The sequence below is a fragment of the Anoplopoma fimbria genome, chromosome 14 (genome assembly GCF_027596085.1).
Source record: "Anoplopoma fimbria isolate UVic2021 breed Golden Eagle Sablefish chromosome 14, Afim_UVic_2022, whole genome shotgun sequence".
NCBI lineage: Eukaryota > Metazoa > Chordata > Actinopteri > Perciformes > Anoplopomatidae > Anoplopoma > Anoplopoma fimbria.
In genome coordinates this window covers 2,631,434-2,651,084 of record NC_072462.1, presented here as the reverse complement: position 1 = coordinate 2,651,084, position 19,651 = coordinate 2,631,434, and the positions used below count along the sequence as shown (strand labels likewise).

General features: G+C 38.6%; 1 protein-coding gene across 1 annotated transcript; it reads left to right on the top strand.

Annotated features, from left to right (window-relative positions):
- The first annotated feature begins 6,979 nt into the window (after positions 1 to 6,979).
- Positions 6,980 to 19,246, top strand: LOC129102309 (kinesin-like protein KIF2A). Its single transcript, XM_054612394.1, has 20 exons — positions 6,980 to 7,078; positions 7,980 to 8,074; positions 9,335 to 9,454; positions 10,192 to 10,246; positions 10,972 to 11,091; positions 12,115 to 12,215; positions 13,092 to 13,187; positions 13,752 to 13,806; positions 13,899 to 14,061; positions 14,613 to 14,703; positions 14,790 to 14,853; positions 14,950 to 15,041; positions 15,477 to 15,619; positions 15,703 to 15,907; positions 16,528 to 16,638; positions 16,738 to 16,805; positions 17,516 to 17,660; positions 18,034 to 18,135; positions 18,311 to 18,446; positions 19,161 to 19,246. The coding sequence occupies exons 1-20, from the start codon at positions 7,018 to 7,020 to the stop codon at positions 19,244 to 19,246; spliced, it is 2,109 nt and encodes a 702-aa protein (XP_054468369.1). The 5' UTR covers positions 6,980 to 7,017.
- The last annotated feature ends 405 nt before the right edge of the window (positions 19,247 to 19,651 follow it).

Below are 19,651 nucleotides of genomic sequence, written 5' to 3'. Positions count from 1 at the left end.
CCGCTCGGCGACGGCGTGTGACAGTTCTTGAATAGGCAAGATAATGGCTTTATCATCTCGCCATGAAACGGCCATATTGAAATAAGTGACAAGCAGTGCAACAGGAAGGGCGAGCGAGCGACAGATAACAGACGGAGAGGAATCGATGGAATCACGTTTTAAAACGGTGCGAACATCATCTGACAAAACGTTGATTTTCAGAGCATTGACAAGTCTCAGAAGTTTAGAAGATTTCAGAGCAGCCGGAGACAAAAGACTAAATTTAGCCCAGTTTATGGCCCAGCTGATGGTGGATTCGTGGAGGGAGGATGGCTGGGAGTATTGGTTTTCTCGGCCACACGACTCTAATGCATCTCATTACAGAACCAGTCCAGATGGATTTGGTTTAGAGAGAGTATCAGGTCAGAAAGAAATGCATTAGATGGACTCTGCAGCAGACGGAGTGTCTGACTTCAAAATGAACTACAACAGCTTCATGCAAGCACTTCATTTTAAGTAGTAATTGGAATAAAATTGAAATATTTGACTTATTCTGAAAGGCTTAAACAAACTGTATATCAATGCATTAGTATGTTGTGATAACTTAATGCATTTCAGCAACAAGGAAGTACTCTTACCCCATTATTTTACATTTTAACTTGAACGTAGTCATTAATTGGGGTTTTAAGAGGTGAAAGAAAAAGATTTATATTAAAAAAACATTTAAAAGGTATAAATAAAGGAATGTGTTTCATGTTTTTGGTCAATTTAAACCTTTAACTGTGCAAAACATCCATTAAAATACCTTCAAATATTACAATCCGTTAATTCTTCCCATAAATCCAATCAGAAGTACGTTAATGTCATCATTATTAATAGATGAATTATAAGAAAAAAATAAAGGGCTTCAGTTTCACAGTGAAGGTCTTTAATGGATTTGTATTCAAAACAATATTCAGGCATTTATGCCTCAAATTTGGGATTGATGACTGCAATAGATAAAGGTATTTTTAATGGAATATATGGACAGTTGGAGTGGTTTAAAGGGGTAAAAATCTCTTAACATGGATACAATAACAAGGACCTTAATTATACAACTCAGGGGAAAGTTCTGGCGTTCAAATTGATAAATTAATAGACCTTAAATTAAGGCATTAAGGTATTTCAAGTAGACTATACACATAGCTTGAGTTTTTTCAAACTCAAAATTGACCAAAAACCACAAAAAAAATGTCAAGTTATTTTACGGTGTAAAGTAAGAACTGGTTTTCAGTCAATTTTGAAGGTTTTTTACCCATTAAAAAGCCCTTAAACTGTGCATACAATCCATTAAAATTAACTTAATATTCAATTTAGAATACCACAATTTCATCGTTATTAATGGGATTTTAAAGGTTTCACATTGATCGTTTGCGTTGTTGGGTATTTATTGTGTATTCACTAACGATCCGGTATCTTATGACATTTCTGTGTCTCATTATACGATCCATGTCTGTACTTGGATATTAAAGTAATCAAAGACAAGAATTTAAAGACAAAGAAGAAAGATCATGTCCTTAATAAGTTTGAGAACGTCAAACGTCTGTTAAGCATCAATAAAATGATGATTTTACTGATCTTTTCTTTGTCTTTTGCTTGATAAATCAGAAAAAAAGGCAAAGAGGGAACATTTAATGTGGGCAAATGAAGAAATACAACTTGACTGGTTCAAGGTCGTTATCAGGCTTTAAGAGAACAGACGTATCTCGCTCCATATGAGCCATCTCACTGTGACCTGTCAATCAAACCATCACTATTACACATTCCCAGCATGTCAAGTTATCAACTCAAAAGGTGTATTTTTTTTTTATGTCAACAACATCAAACCGTGACCTGAAAACAGACGAGCACCTCCGCCTCGTTGCCATTCCCCAGGAGTTCGTCTCTCCAGGGCCAAAAGATTTGACTCGGGCGTCTAAGAATCAGCCCATGACAACATAACGAGCAAACAAGGATTTGATTTGGAGGGGGGGGGATTTGTGCTGCACTTCAAAGTAAAAGCACCCCATCCCTGGAGAAGTCTTAAAACACTGCAACCCCCCCTCTCTGTTTCTGCCCCTCCAATTAAAAGGTCTCTGGCCTATTTTCTTGACAATCACTATAAAGCCTCTCAGCTTATTGGTAGCCTGAATACAGATTCTCTCTTATATGAATCCTAAATGATCTAATTTCACATTTGATTGACCTACGCAGTTACACAAGGACACTGTTTAGCTTACTGGATATTTTATGCATAAAAGAATAGTGCGTGAGGTTAACGATAAGCATAACTTTTATTTTTCATTAAGTGACCTCAAGAGAAGGGAAACGATAACTCTGACTGCCAATGAAACCCTGGGGGGGATGTTGCAGCTCCACTGAGCAGGACTAAGGGCCCCATCGTTGCCAGAAACCATTACCCACTGAAGACGCTCCACCGCCGCGGCCTCGCCACGGTGGAAATGAAATCAGTAAAATGGACGGTAACTCGATTGCCCCCCCCTCCCCCTGGTCCTCACAGAGCACCGCTCAGACCTTTCAGTTCTCTCCGGGTAGAGATCTTCAGGTTTGACAGGGATTATTAATTAGCGGCCATTACGGTGCATTCAATGAATGAGATGTTCTCGTAAAGGGTCATTTTGGAGTCAACAATGCTGACACAGCAGGCAGCTCACACACAGTCAGCAGTGGATGAAGTATTCAGATCCTTTACGTGATGCCATACTGTGAAGATACTCCACTAGAAGTATAATTCCTGCTTTCAAAACCTCACTTAAGTAAAATAAGGGCTTTAAATATGAAAAGTATAAGAATTGATTGTGTAGTAAAATCTTCCCCCTTGTGACCCCTTATAAAATATGATGGTGGAAGAGGTTGTCGCATCCTTTACTTTAGTAAAAGTACTAATACCACACAGTGTAAATACTGTTGTGTATTTGCATTCAAAACTCTACTTAAAGTGCAAAAAAGTACGTTAAGTAAGAGTGTTGATAGTTCAGTAAAATATTCAGTGTTTTCTATCCGATGTTTCTGGATTAATATTCCTGCTACATGAATGTGTATGTTGCATTGTAACTATAAGATCCTCACATGTTCCTGTGAGAACCTTGTATCTCTAGAGATAAAACAGCCTGTTTTCAGCTTTGTGACATTGATGCATTTTCCAGCTGATCCAAGAGGCTTTTTAAAGAGTTTATTTATCTGAAGAAGTAGGAGGATTTTCTCAACACATGAAGGAAACACTTCATCCTTCAGTTCATCACAAACATTCAACATCAACACATCTGGAGATACGAGGTTTTACCTGGACAGGAAGGGGATGAAAAACTGTCATCTGAGAAGAAACTAAAGCTGACAAATGTAGTAAAAGTACAATATGTACCTCTGAGATGTAGTACAGTATAAAGTACAATATGTACCTCTGAGATGTAGTACAGTAAAAAGTACAATATGTACCTCTGAGATGTAGAGGAGTATAAAGTACAATATGTACCTCTGAGATGTAGTACAGTATAAAGTACAATATGTACCTCTGAGATGTACTGGAGTAAAAAGTACTATTTTCATACAGTGGAGCAGAAAAAGGCTGTGAAGACTCACAGGAAGTTGAATACATTACATTACATTACAGTCATTTAGCAGACGCTTTTATCCAAAGCGACTTACAGGAAGTGTATTCAACATAGGTATTCAGGTAATAATGACGCAGTCAGGAAAAAGCAGAGCTTGCTATCCAAAAGAAATATCAATTTCAGAAGTTAAGAATGATTTTCAGTAATGCGTTTAAATTTCTATACACGTTTGTTCCATCATCCCATTTTCTCTTCAGGAAGGGAACTTCATCATATACTCTCCATTATTTGGGCACCCTAGAGGGCACATCCGCACATTTTCTCTACTGAAAGGATCCCTAGAGAGAAAGAGAACCCTAGAGAGAAAGAGAACCCAAGAGGGACCTTCCTCACATTTTCTCCACATGGAGTTCACGTCATCATGTTGTCTCCATTATTTGGACACCCTAGAGGGCCCTTCATCCTGTTTTCTCCATTATTTCAGCACCCTAAATGGCACTTCATCATATTTTCTCTACTTTTACTGCGGCACCCAAATTCTAGATTTTAAACCTGTCAGGTATTTAATAAAATGTGGGAGCAAGTACTTCCTTGTGTTTCAGGTCAATACTCTCTCATCATAACCTGCATATTAGCGTGTCGTGTAAACACAGTCTCAGACGCACCCCTCTGATTCTGTCGGTTAGAGCTGTCAATACTGTTCATGTAATTACATGTCTGAGTGAAACTACAGCAGAATGTTGAATGACAGGTCAGTCATATCACCTGTCAGAATACACATGTACTAAAACACAGAAGAAGCACGACCTTTACAAAGCGAAGATAAGTTATAAGAAAGGGGGAATTTTCTCCAAGCCCCAGAATGCCTTCAAAAGGATTTCCATATGCAGCGTCTGAGCAGATCATGAATTAACCATGATTGCAAAGTAGATCCCTTGCAGTAGCTGCACTACATGGAATAATGGTATGTAAAATAATGCGAATGATCCCCAGAAATATGTATGCATGCATAGTTGATCTGGATTCAGTCTGTGTTTCCTACCAGACGAATTAGCTTCAAATGTCATGAGTGGTTCGGTTAAATGAAATCCTTTCATAGAAGCATAATAAAACACTAAATGTAAACCATTGTTACATTTCCATCGAATGACATTCTTCAGTTCCCCCCCCCCTCTGTTCATTCACACAACTAGACACAAAACCAGCACAATAACGCGTCCATTAATCTCCCAGAAACCAAAGCAAACAGAAGTAAGGACTCTCTCAAGTCTGACAGAGGAGGCCGTGGTTGCTGGGGAAACGCCAACGAGAGACAGCGATGGCCGACACCTCGGGGACCGGATGGACTGATGAGTGACCGAGGGGATGTGTGAGTGCTTGGGTGTCCGTCCATCCCTCTGTGATTGTGTGTTGTTAATGAAAGAGTGTGAATATGTTGCAGAGGCGGTCTTCTGTCATCTTAGTGGATGGATGGTTGGTGCCACTTAAAGCTCTCTGGGCAGGATTTTGGGGGGTGGGTGCATCTCAATACGCTCAAGTTCCTCCCTTCATGTGTCATGGTTTCTGATTTCTCTGACGTGAAAGAAACACTTCTGAGGATTGTTTTAAGGATTTGTTTTTTTCTCACTGATTAATGTACACAAATGCTGGGATTTTAAAAGAATAAGATTGGTGAAATTCAGTATTATACTTATTGACATAAATCGTCTAAAAGAAAAGACACAATCCAAAAATAAATTGATCCTACTGTGACCCAAAGCCTGATATATCTTATGTCTCTTTCCTCATCCGTAGAGCAACGATGGCAATGTCCAACCCAGCTGACAGATTTAAATTGTGCGTTTCTGAAAAATCACAGACAGATTGAATCTTGAAGTTCTGAACCAAAAATATGTTTCCTATCAACTCTATTCTCTATCAGTTTCTATGTATTCACTTTATCTTCTGCTGCTATAATCGTGCCTCTACTGCCATCTTGTGTTCAACCCATTAGCTCACATTTCTTCTCTGATATTCTACGAGTATCAGAGAATTTTCTGTCAATTACCTATGTGTTCTATAGAACATAGTGAATTGACAGAAAATTAATTGGTAAATATTTGAACAAGCGTTGTTTTTAATAATATATATAAAAAACATTGTTCTAGGTTCTTAAATGTGAGGATTTGCTTCTTTTTCTCGTAATATTTCTTACTAACTCAAACTTAAGTTTCATAATGTTGAGGTTTGGACTGTTGTGAAGGTGTCACTTTGGGCCAAACAATCAATTAATGGAGAAAATAATCAGCAGATTAATCCCCAGGGAAAATAATCATTAGTTATTAATTCAAAATAACATCTTACTCAACCAAATACAACAGTAAAGTCACGTTTTTTTTTTACATCAATGCATTATTAATAATAATATAATTAATAATTTTAACTAGTACTAACAATCAGAGGAGTAACAATTCTGCTTTTAATACTTTAAGTGCATTATCCTGATCATACTCACATAGTATAGGTACAATCAGTGACAGAATGGAACTAAATGTATTCATTCAAGCACTGTGCTTAACTACAATTTTGAGGAACTTGTATTTTACTTGAGCATTTCCATTTAATTCTTCTTTATACTAATTATTTTATCGACCGAGACAATCATAAATTAAAAGGTATTAATATAGATAAAACTATCCAGCAGTATATCAAGTAATTAAAAATGATCTTCAACTTTACCAGCTGCAACATTAAAGCGATGAAGACATTAATGCATCTGTTATTATAATCCAGTGACATTATGAGTACTTTAGCCCTTTAGGTATATATATTTTTACAATACTTTTGTACTTTTACTGAATTAACATTTGAATGCAGGTTTATTATTTGTAATCCAGTATTCTTCACATTATTAAAGTACTCATAATGCAGAAAAAAATATATTATCACTTTTGTAATGTATTCTCATCACTTTAATGTTGAAGAAAATCATTCATTTTTAATTACTTATCTATATTAATATGTTTTTACTAATACTATAATGTGAAAAATACTGGATTACAAATAATAAACCTGCATTCAAATTGTAAATTCAGTAAAAGTACAAAAGTATTATAAAAATATATATACCTAAAGGGCTAAAGTACTCATAATGCAGAAAACAATATATATTATGTCACTGGATTATAATAACAGATGCATTAATGTGGTCATTGCTTTAATGTTGAAGATCATTTTTAATTACTGATCTATATTAATATGTTTTTACTAATACTATATTCCACCACTGCTACAGAAGATGCTGCTGACTTCATCACATCGCGCATGCGCAGAGCCTCCTCTCCTCTCCTGCCTCTCCTATGACTGACCGCTAGTGACCTCAGTTTCTGCAGCAGCACACACACACACACACACACACACACACAAACACACACAAACACACACACCATCCATCCCACGAGGAGAGGACATGGCCGGTGTATTTGGGAAGATCTTCGTGGGTATTTACGTGGAGATCAAACGCAGCGACGGTAGGTGTCTCTCCCCGCACACCCTGACACCGCTCCCCAATCCGGCGAGTCCGGGTGGGAGAATCGAACAACACCGCTCCCTGCAGAGGGCTGTTTCTGCAGAGATGGAGCTGCTACAGCCGGGCAAATCATCCTAAAACACCTGCCATGCATTGCTGTGGCCCTTCAGCACATCTCTGCAATGCATAAAGATGAACCACCTGCATAGAAACAGCAGAGATGCATGTTATTTACTGCACTGCATCAGCCGGCGGTGGCCTGGATGGATGGATGCATGCATGGGGGGGTTCTCCTCCTCTCCTGTCTGCCTGCACTGCTTTAAAAACAGCTCATTGTTTCTTTTTACTGTACAAATGTGTAGATAAGGCTGCCAGGAAGCTATTTAACAGCCATTAAATGCAAGTTGTGAATGACAGGAGAGGGGAGGGGAGTCTCCATCAGCATCCATCATGAGCCACACCCATTAGCATCTCTGTATCCTTATATGAGAGGCATCCAAAATGTTATATTTCATATTTTCTTCCTGCATGAGATGATTTGAAAATGCAAGTCTCAGCAAGAGACTAATCTGGTTCACTGGTTGTGTTAATGTCTGCCTCCTGATGTTAATGCTAAAGCAGCATTATATATATATATATATATATATATATATATATATATATATATATATATATATATATATATGTTATATTTCATATTTTCTTCCTGCATGAGATGATTTGAAAATGCAATTCTCAGCAAGAGACTAATCTGGCTCACTGGTTGTGTTAATGTCTGCCTCCTGATGTTAATACTAAAGCAGCATTTATATATTTTATATATATATATATATGTCGTATAACTCTACAGTCCCATGCAGCACCAGTCTGGCGTCTCTTTACATCCTCCTCTCACATTGCAGGACGAATACACCAGGCCATGGTCACGTCGCTGCACGAGGACAATGACAGCGTGACGGTGGAGTGGATCGAGAACGGAGACACCAAAGGGAAAGAGGTGAAGCTGCCACTTAACTTCCTGTATTATGCACCTGGATGTCCTCTTAAAAATCTAAGTAAATCAAAGTCAAATAAACTGTAAACCTGGATTTAAATAGTCACAGTTTCCTGTTTAGGTGTCAAGTGTTTCACAATAATGCAACATATAACAAGCTGGAATTAACAGGGAATGAGTTGCTTTAGGAAAAGCTCTTCTTCAAACTTCACAATAGAAATAGAAGGTTGATTTAGGGTTAGCACTGTTGGATTATCAGGTGACCAAATCTCAGTTTAAGCCTCTTTAATCTGACCACTGAGTAGACAACAGAAGGCATAAAGAAACGCAGAATTACCCTCAGTTTGTTATTGAAGGAAAGAAGAAAAACATCAACACAACAGCTGATTACTAACTGTTTTACGGCAGCTTAAAATATAATACTGTGTACTACATGAGAAGGAAGTACATAAGTAGGCAGGTACTCACTATCAACAAGAAGAGAACTACAAACTATCATTTTTATTCATAAATATCTATAAAACTATAATTCTTCAGGAGTAAATACTGAATCGGGATGACTGGCTTCCACTAATTTGCTAATACAAACAGACATTTTGAGATGATGTTTGTGTGTCTCATCTCTGTTCTGTTTCTTCTTAGTCATCCGAAGTCATGACATCACTTCCTGTCTTAGTCTCTGTTGCACTAGCTTCTTTAGCTCAATGCAAAATCTCTTTCATCGTGTCTTTCTGAAAGAAAATTAAGCGTGTTCTTGAGCTTTAACTTTCTATATTATGAGACAAACGTTTACTTTGCGAGCACAGGCATAGAACTACAACTCCCATGAAAAAACTACAAACGCAGCAGTTTCTCCTTAACCATTAAACTCACAAACACTCTCTCCTAAAGTCATTTTTCCTGCTGGTGTCACACGTCTGAACTAACCGCCATGGACTCGCCTCTTCTGTCCAGCTGTAACATTTAGTCCATGAAGGTCTTGGGGCTTATGGGTAATGGTGTTCATTAAAGGCAGCTAAATAAATGTTTCAGAAAACTCTGTCCTCATCTTAACCTTATGAATAGAGCGACTCCACGTAGTAGGCTCCGTTCCGAGGCTGTATTTTAGTTATTAGAATCGATACAAAGGTCAAAGGGGTTTTGAATGAGGTTCTCTCACTTCTGGAACAGAACCTTGAAGTTCTCGTTTCACTTCAGCTCTCTATACTGAGATCTCTCCATCTTGATTTTGCCTGATTAGTTTCTTTGTTTCTTCCGCCTCAGATCGATCTGGAGAGCGTCTTTGCTCTGAATCCAGATGTTGTTCCTGATGAGGAGATACCACAGAGTCCTGAGGCTCCTCTTCCTCCCTCCAATGCTGCCAAAACCAGCAAACTCCCCAAGGTCTTATCAATCCCTCTTTCTCCCACATGACATGTTAATGGATGTTTATTCTTGACAGACAGAGAGCATTGTTTTACTCAGCTAGCGACATTTTAAGGACATCTGTATTTATTAGTAATAACTTTAATAAGAAAGGTAGGGGTGACTGGAGCTGGGATATCAGGGTCTAAGCTAAAGGCTATTATTGTCATTCTCAATAGAAATATAAAAATGTGTTAAATGTTTGTTAAAAAATATAATTAATAGAACATTATTAATCTGCTCTTTTAATTTACAGAATATCATTTAACAAGGCAAACACTGCCAGAAGAATAAAATGTTCAGACAAAGGCTGATAAGTGTAAAAACAAATATATATTATTTAACTACTGCAATTTTTTTTTTCTTTAAGCTATTTAGGTGTTATTTATAGTTATGATAATGGTCCAAAAGGATGTGAAATTGCAGTTTTATGTCAAAAATCTTCAAATGTTCTTGAGGGAGGACCCCAGAGTTTCCCTCCACAAACATTTAAAAGCAACATTTGACTAAATAAGTGTAATATTGACGTGTGCATTGAGATCAGCGAAGATATTTCGAGCCATGATTCCCCGTGAATGTGAAGGATACCCACTGTTGAAAGTGAACACCTCTTTAATATGTCAGTGTTTTAACTTGAACACTGTCTGTGAAATCAGTCTTTTCAACCCTGTTGTGGTTTAAGATTCTGTCTTTTTTAAATTTCTTTTATTTTTTAGACCAAACGGACTACATCGATACCTAAAGCTGAGAATCCTCCACGAGAGAATAGAGGTACGTTGATACTTTAAAAGCCTTAGTGCCCGATTGCCACAAGTTTCATTTTAACTCAGTCAAATCTGAACACACGGACTTGATGCAGAGAAAGATGCTATAGCATCCTCCTCTTTATGGTCTATTTGACTCTAAATGGACCATCATTTGCAAAGACAACACCTAGCAACTAGATTCCTTTTGAGATTAATTCACATCTTGCTCAATTTAAAAGACAGTTGAACAATTGAGCAGAAACAGAAGCTGCTTTTGACCACAGCTGGCCTTGTGTGTGCAGTGGTTTGTCCTGAAAAACCAGCCAAAAAGAAAGATGAGATACCACAGAATGTTTTACCACAGTTGAGGAGAACCGAATAAACCACCGGTTGGTTGTCAACAAAGTTCCTGTCATTGAGCTTCACTATTTGCATGAGCCAAGACAAAAAAAACATATGATAATATTATCAAAACGTCAAGACGAAAAGTCATTTAATGAACATTTTACACCAAAGTTATGTCTTTTTTTTTGTCTGACCGACTGTACACAATACAAATAAATTCATTTGACTAAGAGAAACCATAAAATATTCTCATTTGAGCATCCAAATGAATGATCTTGCTAAATAAAACCCAAACTATCTGCATGAATAGATTCCAGTAGACGTGGTGTTATACGATTGTCTGTTTGTTTTCTAACGCTGCACACATGGAGAATGAGTGTCTTGGGTTATCTTTGTGCTCCTCAGCTGCAGCAGTGGGAACCACCCGGGCTCGTCCCAGCCAGCACAGCCAACCAGTAGAGCCGCCCCCCCCAGCCATCACCCCCCAGTCTGCACTCAACATGACGCTGCTGCAGCAGCAGAACGGTAACACACTGTCTCTCCATCTGCATAAAAAAATAAATCACAGGTTTTCATTCCAGTCCCACACATGTCTAGTTTTATTATATCCCATGTACATAAGGGAAGATGTGTGTTGTTATTTTCTAGTGGATGGTTAATGCTGCAGAGGCCACAACCGATGATGTCATGCTTCCACACAGCTGTGAGGCGTTCAAAGGCTCTTTCACAGTCGCTCACTGGTTTCGGCTGCTGGACTTTGAGTCATACTACAGCGCTTGTTTTTGCTTTCAGCTGTGGCTGCTGGAATTAGCATCAATGTACGCTACTGTGGAAATGAAATACATATACTGATTCAAAACTTGACATTTGAAGTCTGGAGATAACTATGTTTTTAACTGTCCAAAACCAACAATTATCATGACAACAAGTATCATGAGTGTATCCTAAGCCTGATATGTCTTATCTTAATCCTCTGTGCTATAGAGCTTCATTGTTTTCCAAAACTATTGAAAACCAGCGGCATAATAAGATTTCAGATGCTTTATTAAGTAAAAGGGGCTATATGAAAGATTAAAAAAATACTCTTCTACACCTTAAAGTCCTTTATTCAAAGTTAAGTCAAAGTATGTAAGTTTTATCAGAATGTACTTCAAGTATCTTAAGTAATCATTATGCTGAGTGCTCTTATTTTGAACGAGCTTTGTCTGCTTTCTGTTTAGCGTCACTATATTTGCATTTTTCCTGCGCTGTGTTTGCCGTTTTCGTAGCTTTCTGTTGGATGCTTGTTTATGATCTGGCACCTGGTCGCTACGTCTTAAACGATGGATGCCCAAAAACCTATGATTATAAGATAATAAAGGAAGAGGGAAGCGTCTTTGCAGATACAGACACTGCCAAACACTTTTATTGGTCATAAATGATGATGAGAGGGATATGTTTTGTAGGAGTCTAACCATTGTTTTTCTAAGGAAAGTGCTGACTTTATATAATTTAGCTCATTAGTTGTGATTATTTTGTAATAATCGTATTTCGCTCCTCTTTCTCCAGCACGGAAGAAATCCAACTGTGTGAAGGAAGTTGAGAAACTGCAGGAGAAACGAGAGAAGAGACGACTTCAGCAGCAAGAGCTCAGAGAGAAGAGAGCACAGGTGAGGAGCAAACACACACACACACACACACACATACATACAGTATACACACATTTATACACAAAAACATATAGAGTACACACACAGCGTCTGAGCTGGGGAACTATGTTTGGTTTAGATTTACTGTTTCTCGCCTGATGATCACGTTTTTTTTAAAGAAATCTAACTTTATAATAAATAAAAAAAACAAGCTTTTCTTTTTTTTCTTCTCTAATTTATTATGAACTTTTAGAAAAGAAGACGTACGAGAACACAAACATGAGAAAACACCACCCTCTCAGTGAAAAATCTAAAATATATGAATATGCAAATATTTTGAATTTCAAAAGTCTTACTGCTCCACGCAAAAAGTCTCCTACCTCAATGTAAAGTCTCCGTGTTTTGGATCTGGAGGTTTAAAGTTTTCATGTTGCTGTTGTTGTTCAAATCATCTGCAATGTCATAAAATCACGCTTATATGTCTTTAACTGAGAAACACACATCACTCTGCACAGTGAAGCTCAAACATCCAAGTTCAACAAGAAGAGGGAACATGTTTCTGACGAGAGTGGACTTTAAAAAACGTCTGATTGTGCCAGTTGTTAACTTCAATGTTTTTGTGTTTCAGGTAGATATGCTCATATGGGAAGAGTGAAAGTGTTCTTATTTTAGTCTGGTGTGCTAACGGTCAATAATATAAGAAATTAAACAAAATAATATAGCTTCATGTCTGATGTCAGGTTTAAGTTTTAAAAGGAAAAGTGTAAATATCATGTTAAATATCCAAATAAACAAAGTTGTTTTCATTTGCTTCTAGAATAAATACACATCTACAACCTTTACTGTCTTTTTTGGAGTATTTTTCATTTGATACTTTTGTTTTTTGTTCCATTTCAGGAGGTGGAAGTGCAATTACCAAACTATGAAATCATGTGTATGATCAGAGACTTCAGAGCCAGTCTGGACTACAGGCCTTTAACCACCAATGATCTGGTGAGTCTGGTTTTTCCAGATCCAGTGTTCCATCACTTGTGACGTAGTTAATAGAAAACAAGTTCCTTAATTTAATGAAAATATCCACATCATTTATTAGAGATGTGAGGTCGTCTGGTTTTGTTTATTATTATTATTATTATCAGCTCCAGTCGTAACACATTAGAGGAGAAGTGACTTTAACATATTTATGTGTTAGAAAAGATGTAGATGCATGAGAATGAGATATTCATTCAGCTTTGTTGCTCTTGTTGTGGAGTTTGTTATCAACATAACTTTATTTTACATTTTAGTAAAGATCTTAACATTTCCAAATATAACGTATGTCAGGTTGAATTTTTGGGGAAATGTTTATAAAGATATTTAAAATATTTAAAAAGAAAACATTGTGTTTTTTCACTCAATGAACAGCTGAAACAATCAGATACAGAATATATGTGAAACTTTCTGGGTGGAATGAGTTGAGTTTTCTCACTTTAAAGCTACTCCAGAGGAAATAAAAGTGGTTAAATGTTTAATGTAATGTCTGAATGTACAGTTTATCTTTACCTTCTGATGTTTCAGATTGAAGAGCACAGGATATGTGTGTGTGTACGTGCACGTCCTCTTAATAAAAAAGGTAAGAGTAGCTTTATACACACGGTGGGTCCAGATAGAGTTATTTATTTATGTATATGAGGCAGTAAATTCTTTGTCCGTGTTTCTCTTTAGAGCTGACAACGAAGGATTTGGATGTGATCACCATTCCCAGTAAGGACGTGGTGATGGTCCACGAGCCCAAGCAGAAGGTGGACCTGACCCGCTACCTGGAGAACCAGACTTTTCGATTCGACTACACCTTCGATGAGAACTCCACCAACGAAATGGTTTACAGGTATCGGGTTATATTATGGAACAAGATGTAATAAAATGTCGATTATCGGTTTAAACGGCGGGACATATGTAAATATTTTGTTTAGCTGTGGGCTTACATGATGACAAATGTTTTCTGTCATTTTAATGAAGATAAGATAAGATTTGTGCAGAGTCAGCGTTGTTTTTCGTCATAAATTGACTTTTTATCCAGTCCAAGCCACATTTTTACGATAAACTTCATAGATCTTGGTGTTTTTTAACCGGATGAAGGATTTCTGGACGTTATGTTATCAGAGAAACAAGCTGAACAAACGTTAGAACAGCGTTGGGGAAACACAGGTATTAAATGTGAAGCATTTATTAAGTTTTAATCAGCGGGTCTGTTTGTTTTTGAAAGTAGGAGACTGCAATGAAGACAGCAACACCCATGATCCCACGCTCCTTCACAACTTCAAAGTCTTATGTTATTGTTTTGATAATGAGAAAAATTTCATATTGTGCGTTTAAATAAATTATAAAGACGTTTTAATATAAAAATCATATGAATAAGTTGTGCTCTTCCTCTCTCAGGTTCACCGCTCAGCCGCTGGTTGAGACCATTTTTGAGCGAGGGATGGCGACCTGCTTTGCTTACGGACAAACTGGAAGTGGAAAAACACATGTGAGTGCTTTGATTTTAACAACGTTAGAAGAGTTTGTGGTTTTATTGATTTTCTCCTGTTCCAACTAACTCCTATCTCCTTTTAGACGATGGGAGGCGACTTTTCCGGAAAGAACCAGGACTGCTCTAAAGGGATCTACGCACTCTCCGGTTAGTTCTCTCATAAAGTACCTCTCTCTGTCGTCACTGCTCGTTTCTGCATCTGACTGAATTTAAGTCTCTTTTTTTATTTCTTTCCTTGTGCAGCCAGAGATGTTTTTCTCATGATAAAGAAGCCAAATTACAAGAAGTTGGATCTTCAAATCTTTGCCACATTTTTTGAGATTTACAGCGGGAAGGCAAGTGTGTTTTACAAAAGATTAGTATTGAATTTATTTGATAAGAGGACTGAGTTTGTGTTGCCTCTGAACCTTTCAATGCAAGTGTTATGAGCCCGTATATATGAAGCATCACAGGGTAGGAAGGTGGTCATGAGTAAACCCTAAAGCATACCCTGCTTTATGGTCTGTTTGACTCTAAATGGAGCATCATTTACTAAATGAACATCATGCTGTATTGAAGAAGACTTGAAACTAGAGATTGAGACCATAAACTCACTTTACTGAGGGAATAAATCAAGAGTACTCTTGCATAGTTCCTATTTTTACTTGTATGCTTGTTTTAGTTTTATATACCTCTGATTATTTACTCTTCATTCTTTCCTTGGCTGCTTCAAAAAGCTTCCCCCTGGAAATCAACAAAGGCTAATCTGATATCATTATCTTATATAAAAGGTGTTCGATCTGCTAAACCGCAAAGCCAAGTTACGGGTCCTGGAGGACGGGAAGCAGCAGGTTCAGGTGGTGGGGCTGCAGGAGAGGGAGGTGAAATGCACGGAGGAAGTCCTCAAACTCATCGAAGTGGGAAACAGCTGCAGGTCAGGACACAATGGTTTAAATGAAACAGGAGGAGCAGAAGTTGTGTTCTGGTCCTCAGTGATAAGCTTTATGTCTCCTTCAGGACTTCTGGTCAGACCTCGGCGAACGCTCACTCCTCTCGGAGCCACGCCGTCTTCCAGATCATTCTCCGCCGGCGGGGGAAGATGCACGGAAAGTTCTCCCTGATCGACCTGGCGGGGAACGAGAGAGGGGCCGACACGTCCAGCGCCGACCGCCAGACCCGCCTGGAAGGAGCCGAGATCAACAAGAGCCTGCTGGCACTAAAGGTCTCCTCCTCAGTACCAAAATATATCCTGAGCTTTAGTGGCTTTACTGGAACAGAACAGTCAGCAGGGATGTGGAGGTTATTCAGTCTAAAACAATAGTGTGAGGGAAAATCAATGATTTAACGTCTGACCTCCATGGTCTGGGTACTAAATCTGATTAAATGCATCATTCAACAAATATCTGGAATGCCTGATAGAGTGGAATTTCATCCAGGAAATAAATATGTACAGTGTGATCTCAATAGATCAGAAGCACACCGGAGCTGTAGATTATAGAGGTGGAACGGTGCACAAAACAAAGAAATGACCTCTGCAGCCTCTGATGATCATTAAGGCTGCAACTCATGATTTAAATGAAAGTAATCTCAGTCAAATGTTTATTGTTTAAAATGCCAAGAAATGGTGAAAAATACACTTTCGCATAGCACAAGGAAAACCTTGTAAAGATGCTTGTCGGCCTAAAACCTAAGTATATTTATGTCACAATAAAAAACTGAAAATCAGCAAATAATGATATTTGAGAAGCTGAAAGCAAAGAATATTTTCAAGTTTTCTTGATATTTTACTCAGTTAATTGACTAATTGTTCCTCTGTCTGTCTGTCTGTCTGTCTGTCTGCAGGAGTGTATCCGAGCGTTGGGCAGAAACAAACCTCACACTCCGTTCAGAGCCAGCAAGTTAACCCAAGTGCTGCGAGACTCCTTCATAGGAGAAAACTCCAGAACATGCATGGTGAGACGAAAGCAGAGCTGTGTGAATATTACTGCACCTCCTTTAGATGGACGCATTATTGAAAATATGATGCATTTTTCTCTCTTACTCCCTGCACAGATTGCGACCATCTCTCCAGGAATGGCTTCATGTGAGAACACTTTGAACACGCTGAGATATGCCAACAGGTAAAAACAGATTGATTTGTTTAAAAAGCTTTAAATATTAATGTGAGAATGTTTGAACAACATAACACGATCCTCTCCTCGTCTTGTGTTTTGTGTTTTTCTGTCTCTCCCGTGACGTTTCCAGAGTAAAGGAGTTCGGGATAAGTCCTTCAGACATTCCCTTCTCCCAGGGCGGAGGAGGAGGGAGTCGCTCTGAGCTCTCCCCTTCTTACGAGTAAGATCCATTTATACTACGTTTCTTATTGCTGTTTTCCACAGATTAATTACCACTTTTTGTTGCTTCCTGTCCACTCAGAATTACCCAAAAGTCACTTGTTTTTTTTAAAGGAAAATGCTGCATCATATACCATTAAAGATTTTAAACAAGATAATTAAAAATAAGTCACAAATTATTAGTATTTTTGTTTGTCTTGAAAGATGTCTGTGTTTAATAATTTGCTACCAAACTCATGAATTAAGCCGCCCACAAATATTCAGTATATTTGAGGATGATAAAGCACATTAGCTCAAGTTGTAACATCACTTAATCCCTAAATTAGTAGAAAGGCTGTCTTATTTCTGTATATTTTGCATCAAGAGTTTTCTCCACCATCCAGTATTTGTTGATGTTGATGTTTGCAACATGTCTGCACATTGCATGTAGCTCACAACCATTTTTTGTACATGAGTCGCTCAGCAGTTAGTTGCAATGGTCCTTTTGTTATTTATAGGGTGAAGGAACTCACCGTGGACCCTGCAGCAGAGATGGACATCCGTCAGGGAGGACACGTCAACCAGCTGGAGGTGCTGGAGGCTCAGTGGGGAGTTGGGAGTTCTCCTCAGAGGGACGATCTGAAGCTGCTCTGTGAACAGAACGTAAGACAAACTCAGATACTGTCAGATTAAAGCAGGTTTAATAAAGTGATTAAAAGGAGACGTTCACATTCTTTATAAACAATACTCACACTCACATGTCACCATTCCGGTTCATAACTGGTCGTTATAGTGAAACTGGAAGTTCTGGGTTCTGGAACAAGGAAAGAAAATCTCATTAAGTCCTGGAACATACTTTTACATTAAAACACATTTGCTTAACAATACGTCAAGTGGCTTGCTTGATATGTTTAAATACTGCCAGTAATATTTATCCAACCATTTTGATAATCCATTAACTCAGTGAATGATTTAAAAAGAAAAAACATAAAAAGAGTCACTGATGTAAAGCTAAACTCTGTCGTCATCTCTGCAGGAGGAGGAGGTTTCCCCGCAGCTCTTCACTTTCCACGAGGCCGTCTCTCAGCTGGTGGAGATGGAGGAGCAGGTTCTGGAGGACCACAGGGTCGTTTTCCAGGTAAAGTAGCACCTTCAGGAACGGAGGCAGCTCGGAAAAATCAGAGGGACTTCATTTAAATCACATGTATTTCATTTCATTTAAATTTCCGACAGATTCTCATCCTCTTCATCAGCCGAATGTATGACATCATAAAGTTCAAACAACCCCATAAGTGTTCAAACTGTCCTTTCAGGAGTCGATCCGCTGGCTGGAGGACGAGAAGGTGCTTCTGGAAATGACGGAGGAGGTGGACTACGACGTCGAGTCATTTGCGACTCAACTGGAACAAATCCTGGACCAGAAGATCGACATTCTCACCGAGCTGAGAGGTAAAGATCACCCGTCCTGTTGTTGAATGTTGAAGCCCCTTTAAGACCCTTTAATCTGTCAGGTATCTCAAGTTTGTACTTAAAGTTACTGTGAGGAACTTTTAACTGGTTCTGAACCAGTCTCAGTTTAGTCCTGATCCTCTATAGACCTCCATCAGTAAACAGACCATCAGAGAGAAGATCGTCTGTTTCTATAAAGTTATTCTTAAAGCTCGTCATCGGAGCCACCGGGTCGGATTCTGGAGAAACCAGATGAAATCATGAAGGTTCACCAGAAACTCCTTCAGCTCAGACTCCAGCAGAGACCAGTCCACCGTGGACAGACCCAGATCCAGCAGAGACCAGTCCACCGTGGACAGACCCAGATCCAGCAGAGTCCTCTCTGTTCCTTCGGTCCCCGCTGGGAGCCAACACCAGAACCACACTGCTGGAGAACCAGACCGTATTGTTGGGCCTGCTGGAGGGAAGGGAGGCACGAGATAACCAGAACCAGGACTTAGCTGGGCAGACTGTCAGACCCTGCTGCAGTAAATTAGAGGTTTTCTAAAGGGAGTCTGGTGCTCAGAAACACTACCACTTTTGTCCACAGGGACCGCCAGAATCAACTCAAAAAGAAAGTTCCTTGTAGTAACTTTACGTGCAGTACTTGAGTAAATGTACTTAGGTACATACTACTGGTGACCTGTGCTGTGATATTATTCTCTCTTCTTTCAGATAAAGTCAAGTCTTTCCGTTCTGCACTCCAGGAAGAGGAGCAAGCTAGCAAACAGATAACCCCGAAGAGGCCTCGTGCACTATAGACACACATAAAATATATATATATCACTGTAATATTGACTCAAGAAAAGGTGAAGGCCTGCCGCTGAGGAGGTCAAGAGCTGATCAAGCTCGGCTGTGATTTTATGACTTACTCTCTTCTGTGCGTTTGGTTCCTCCTCAACCTCTTTGCTGTACAGGCTGCCGTCGCTTCCCATCATGCATCAGTCCAACCATAAAACCAAAGAGCAAACCGTCTTTGCTCTTCCATCTTCCTGTGAAGTGTGTTTACAAGGTTTTTGTATGTGTGAGTCACAAGTGCTTCATTTTAAAACAAGAAAAAAAAGAAGAATTATTTGTTTTGAATACATTTTTATAGAGTTAAATCATAGCTTATCCTCACTTTGGCCAATTTTATAAAACAACTTTTGCCATTTTGTGCAATATTT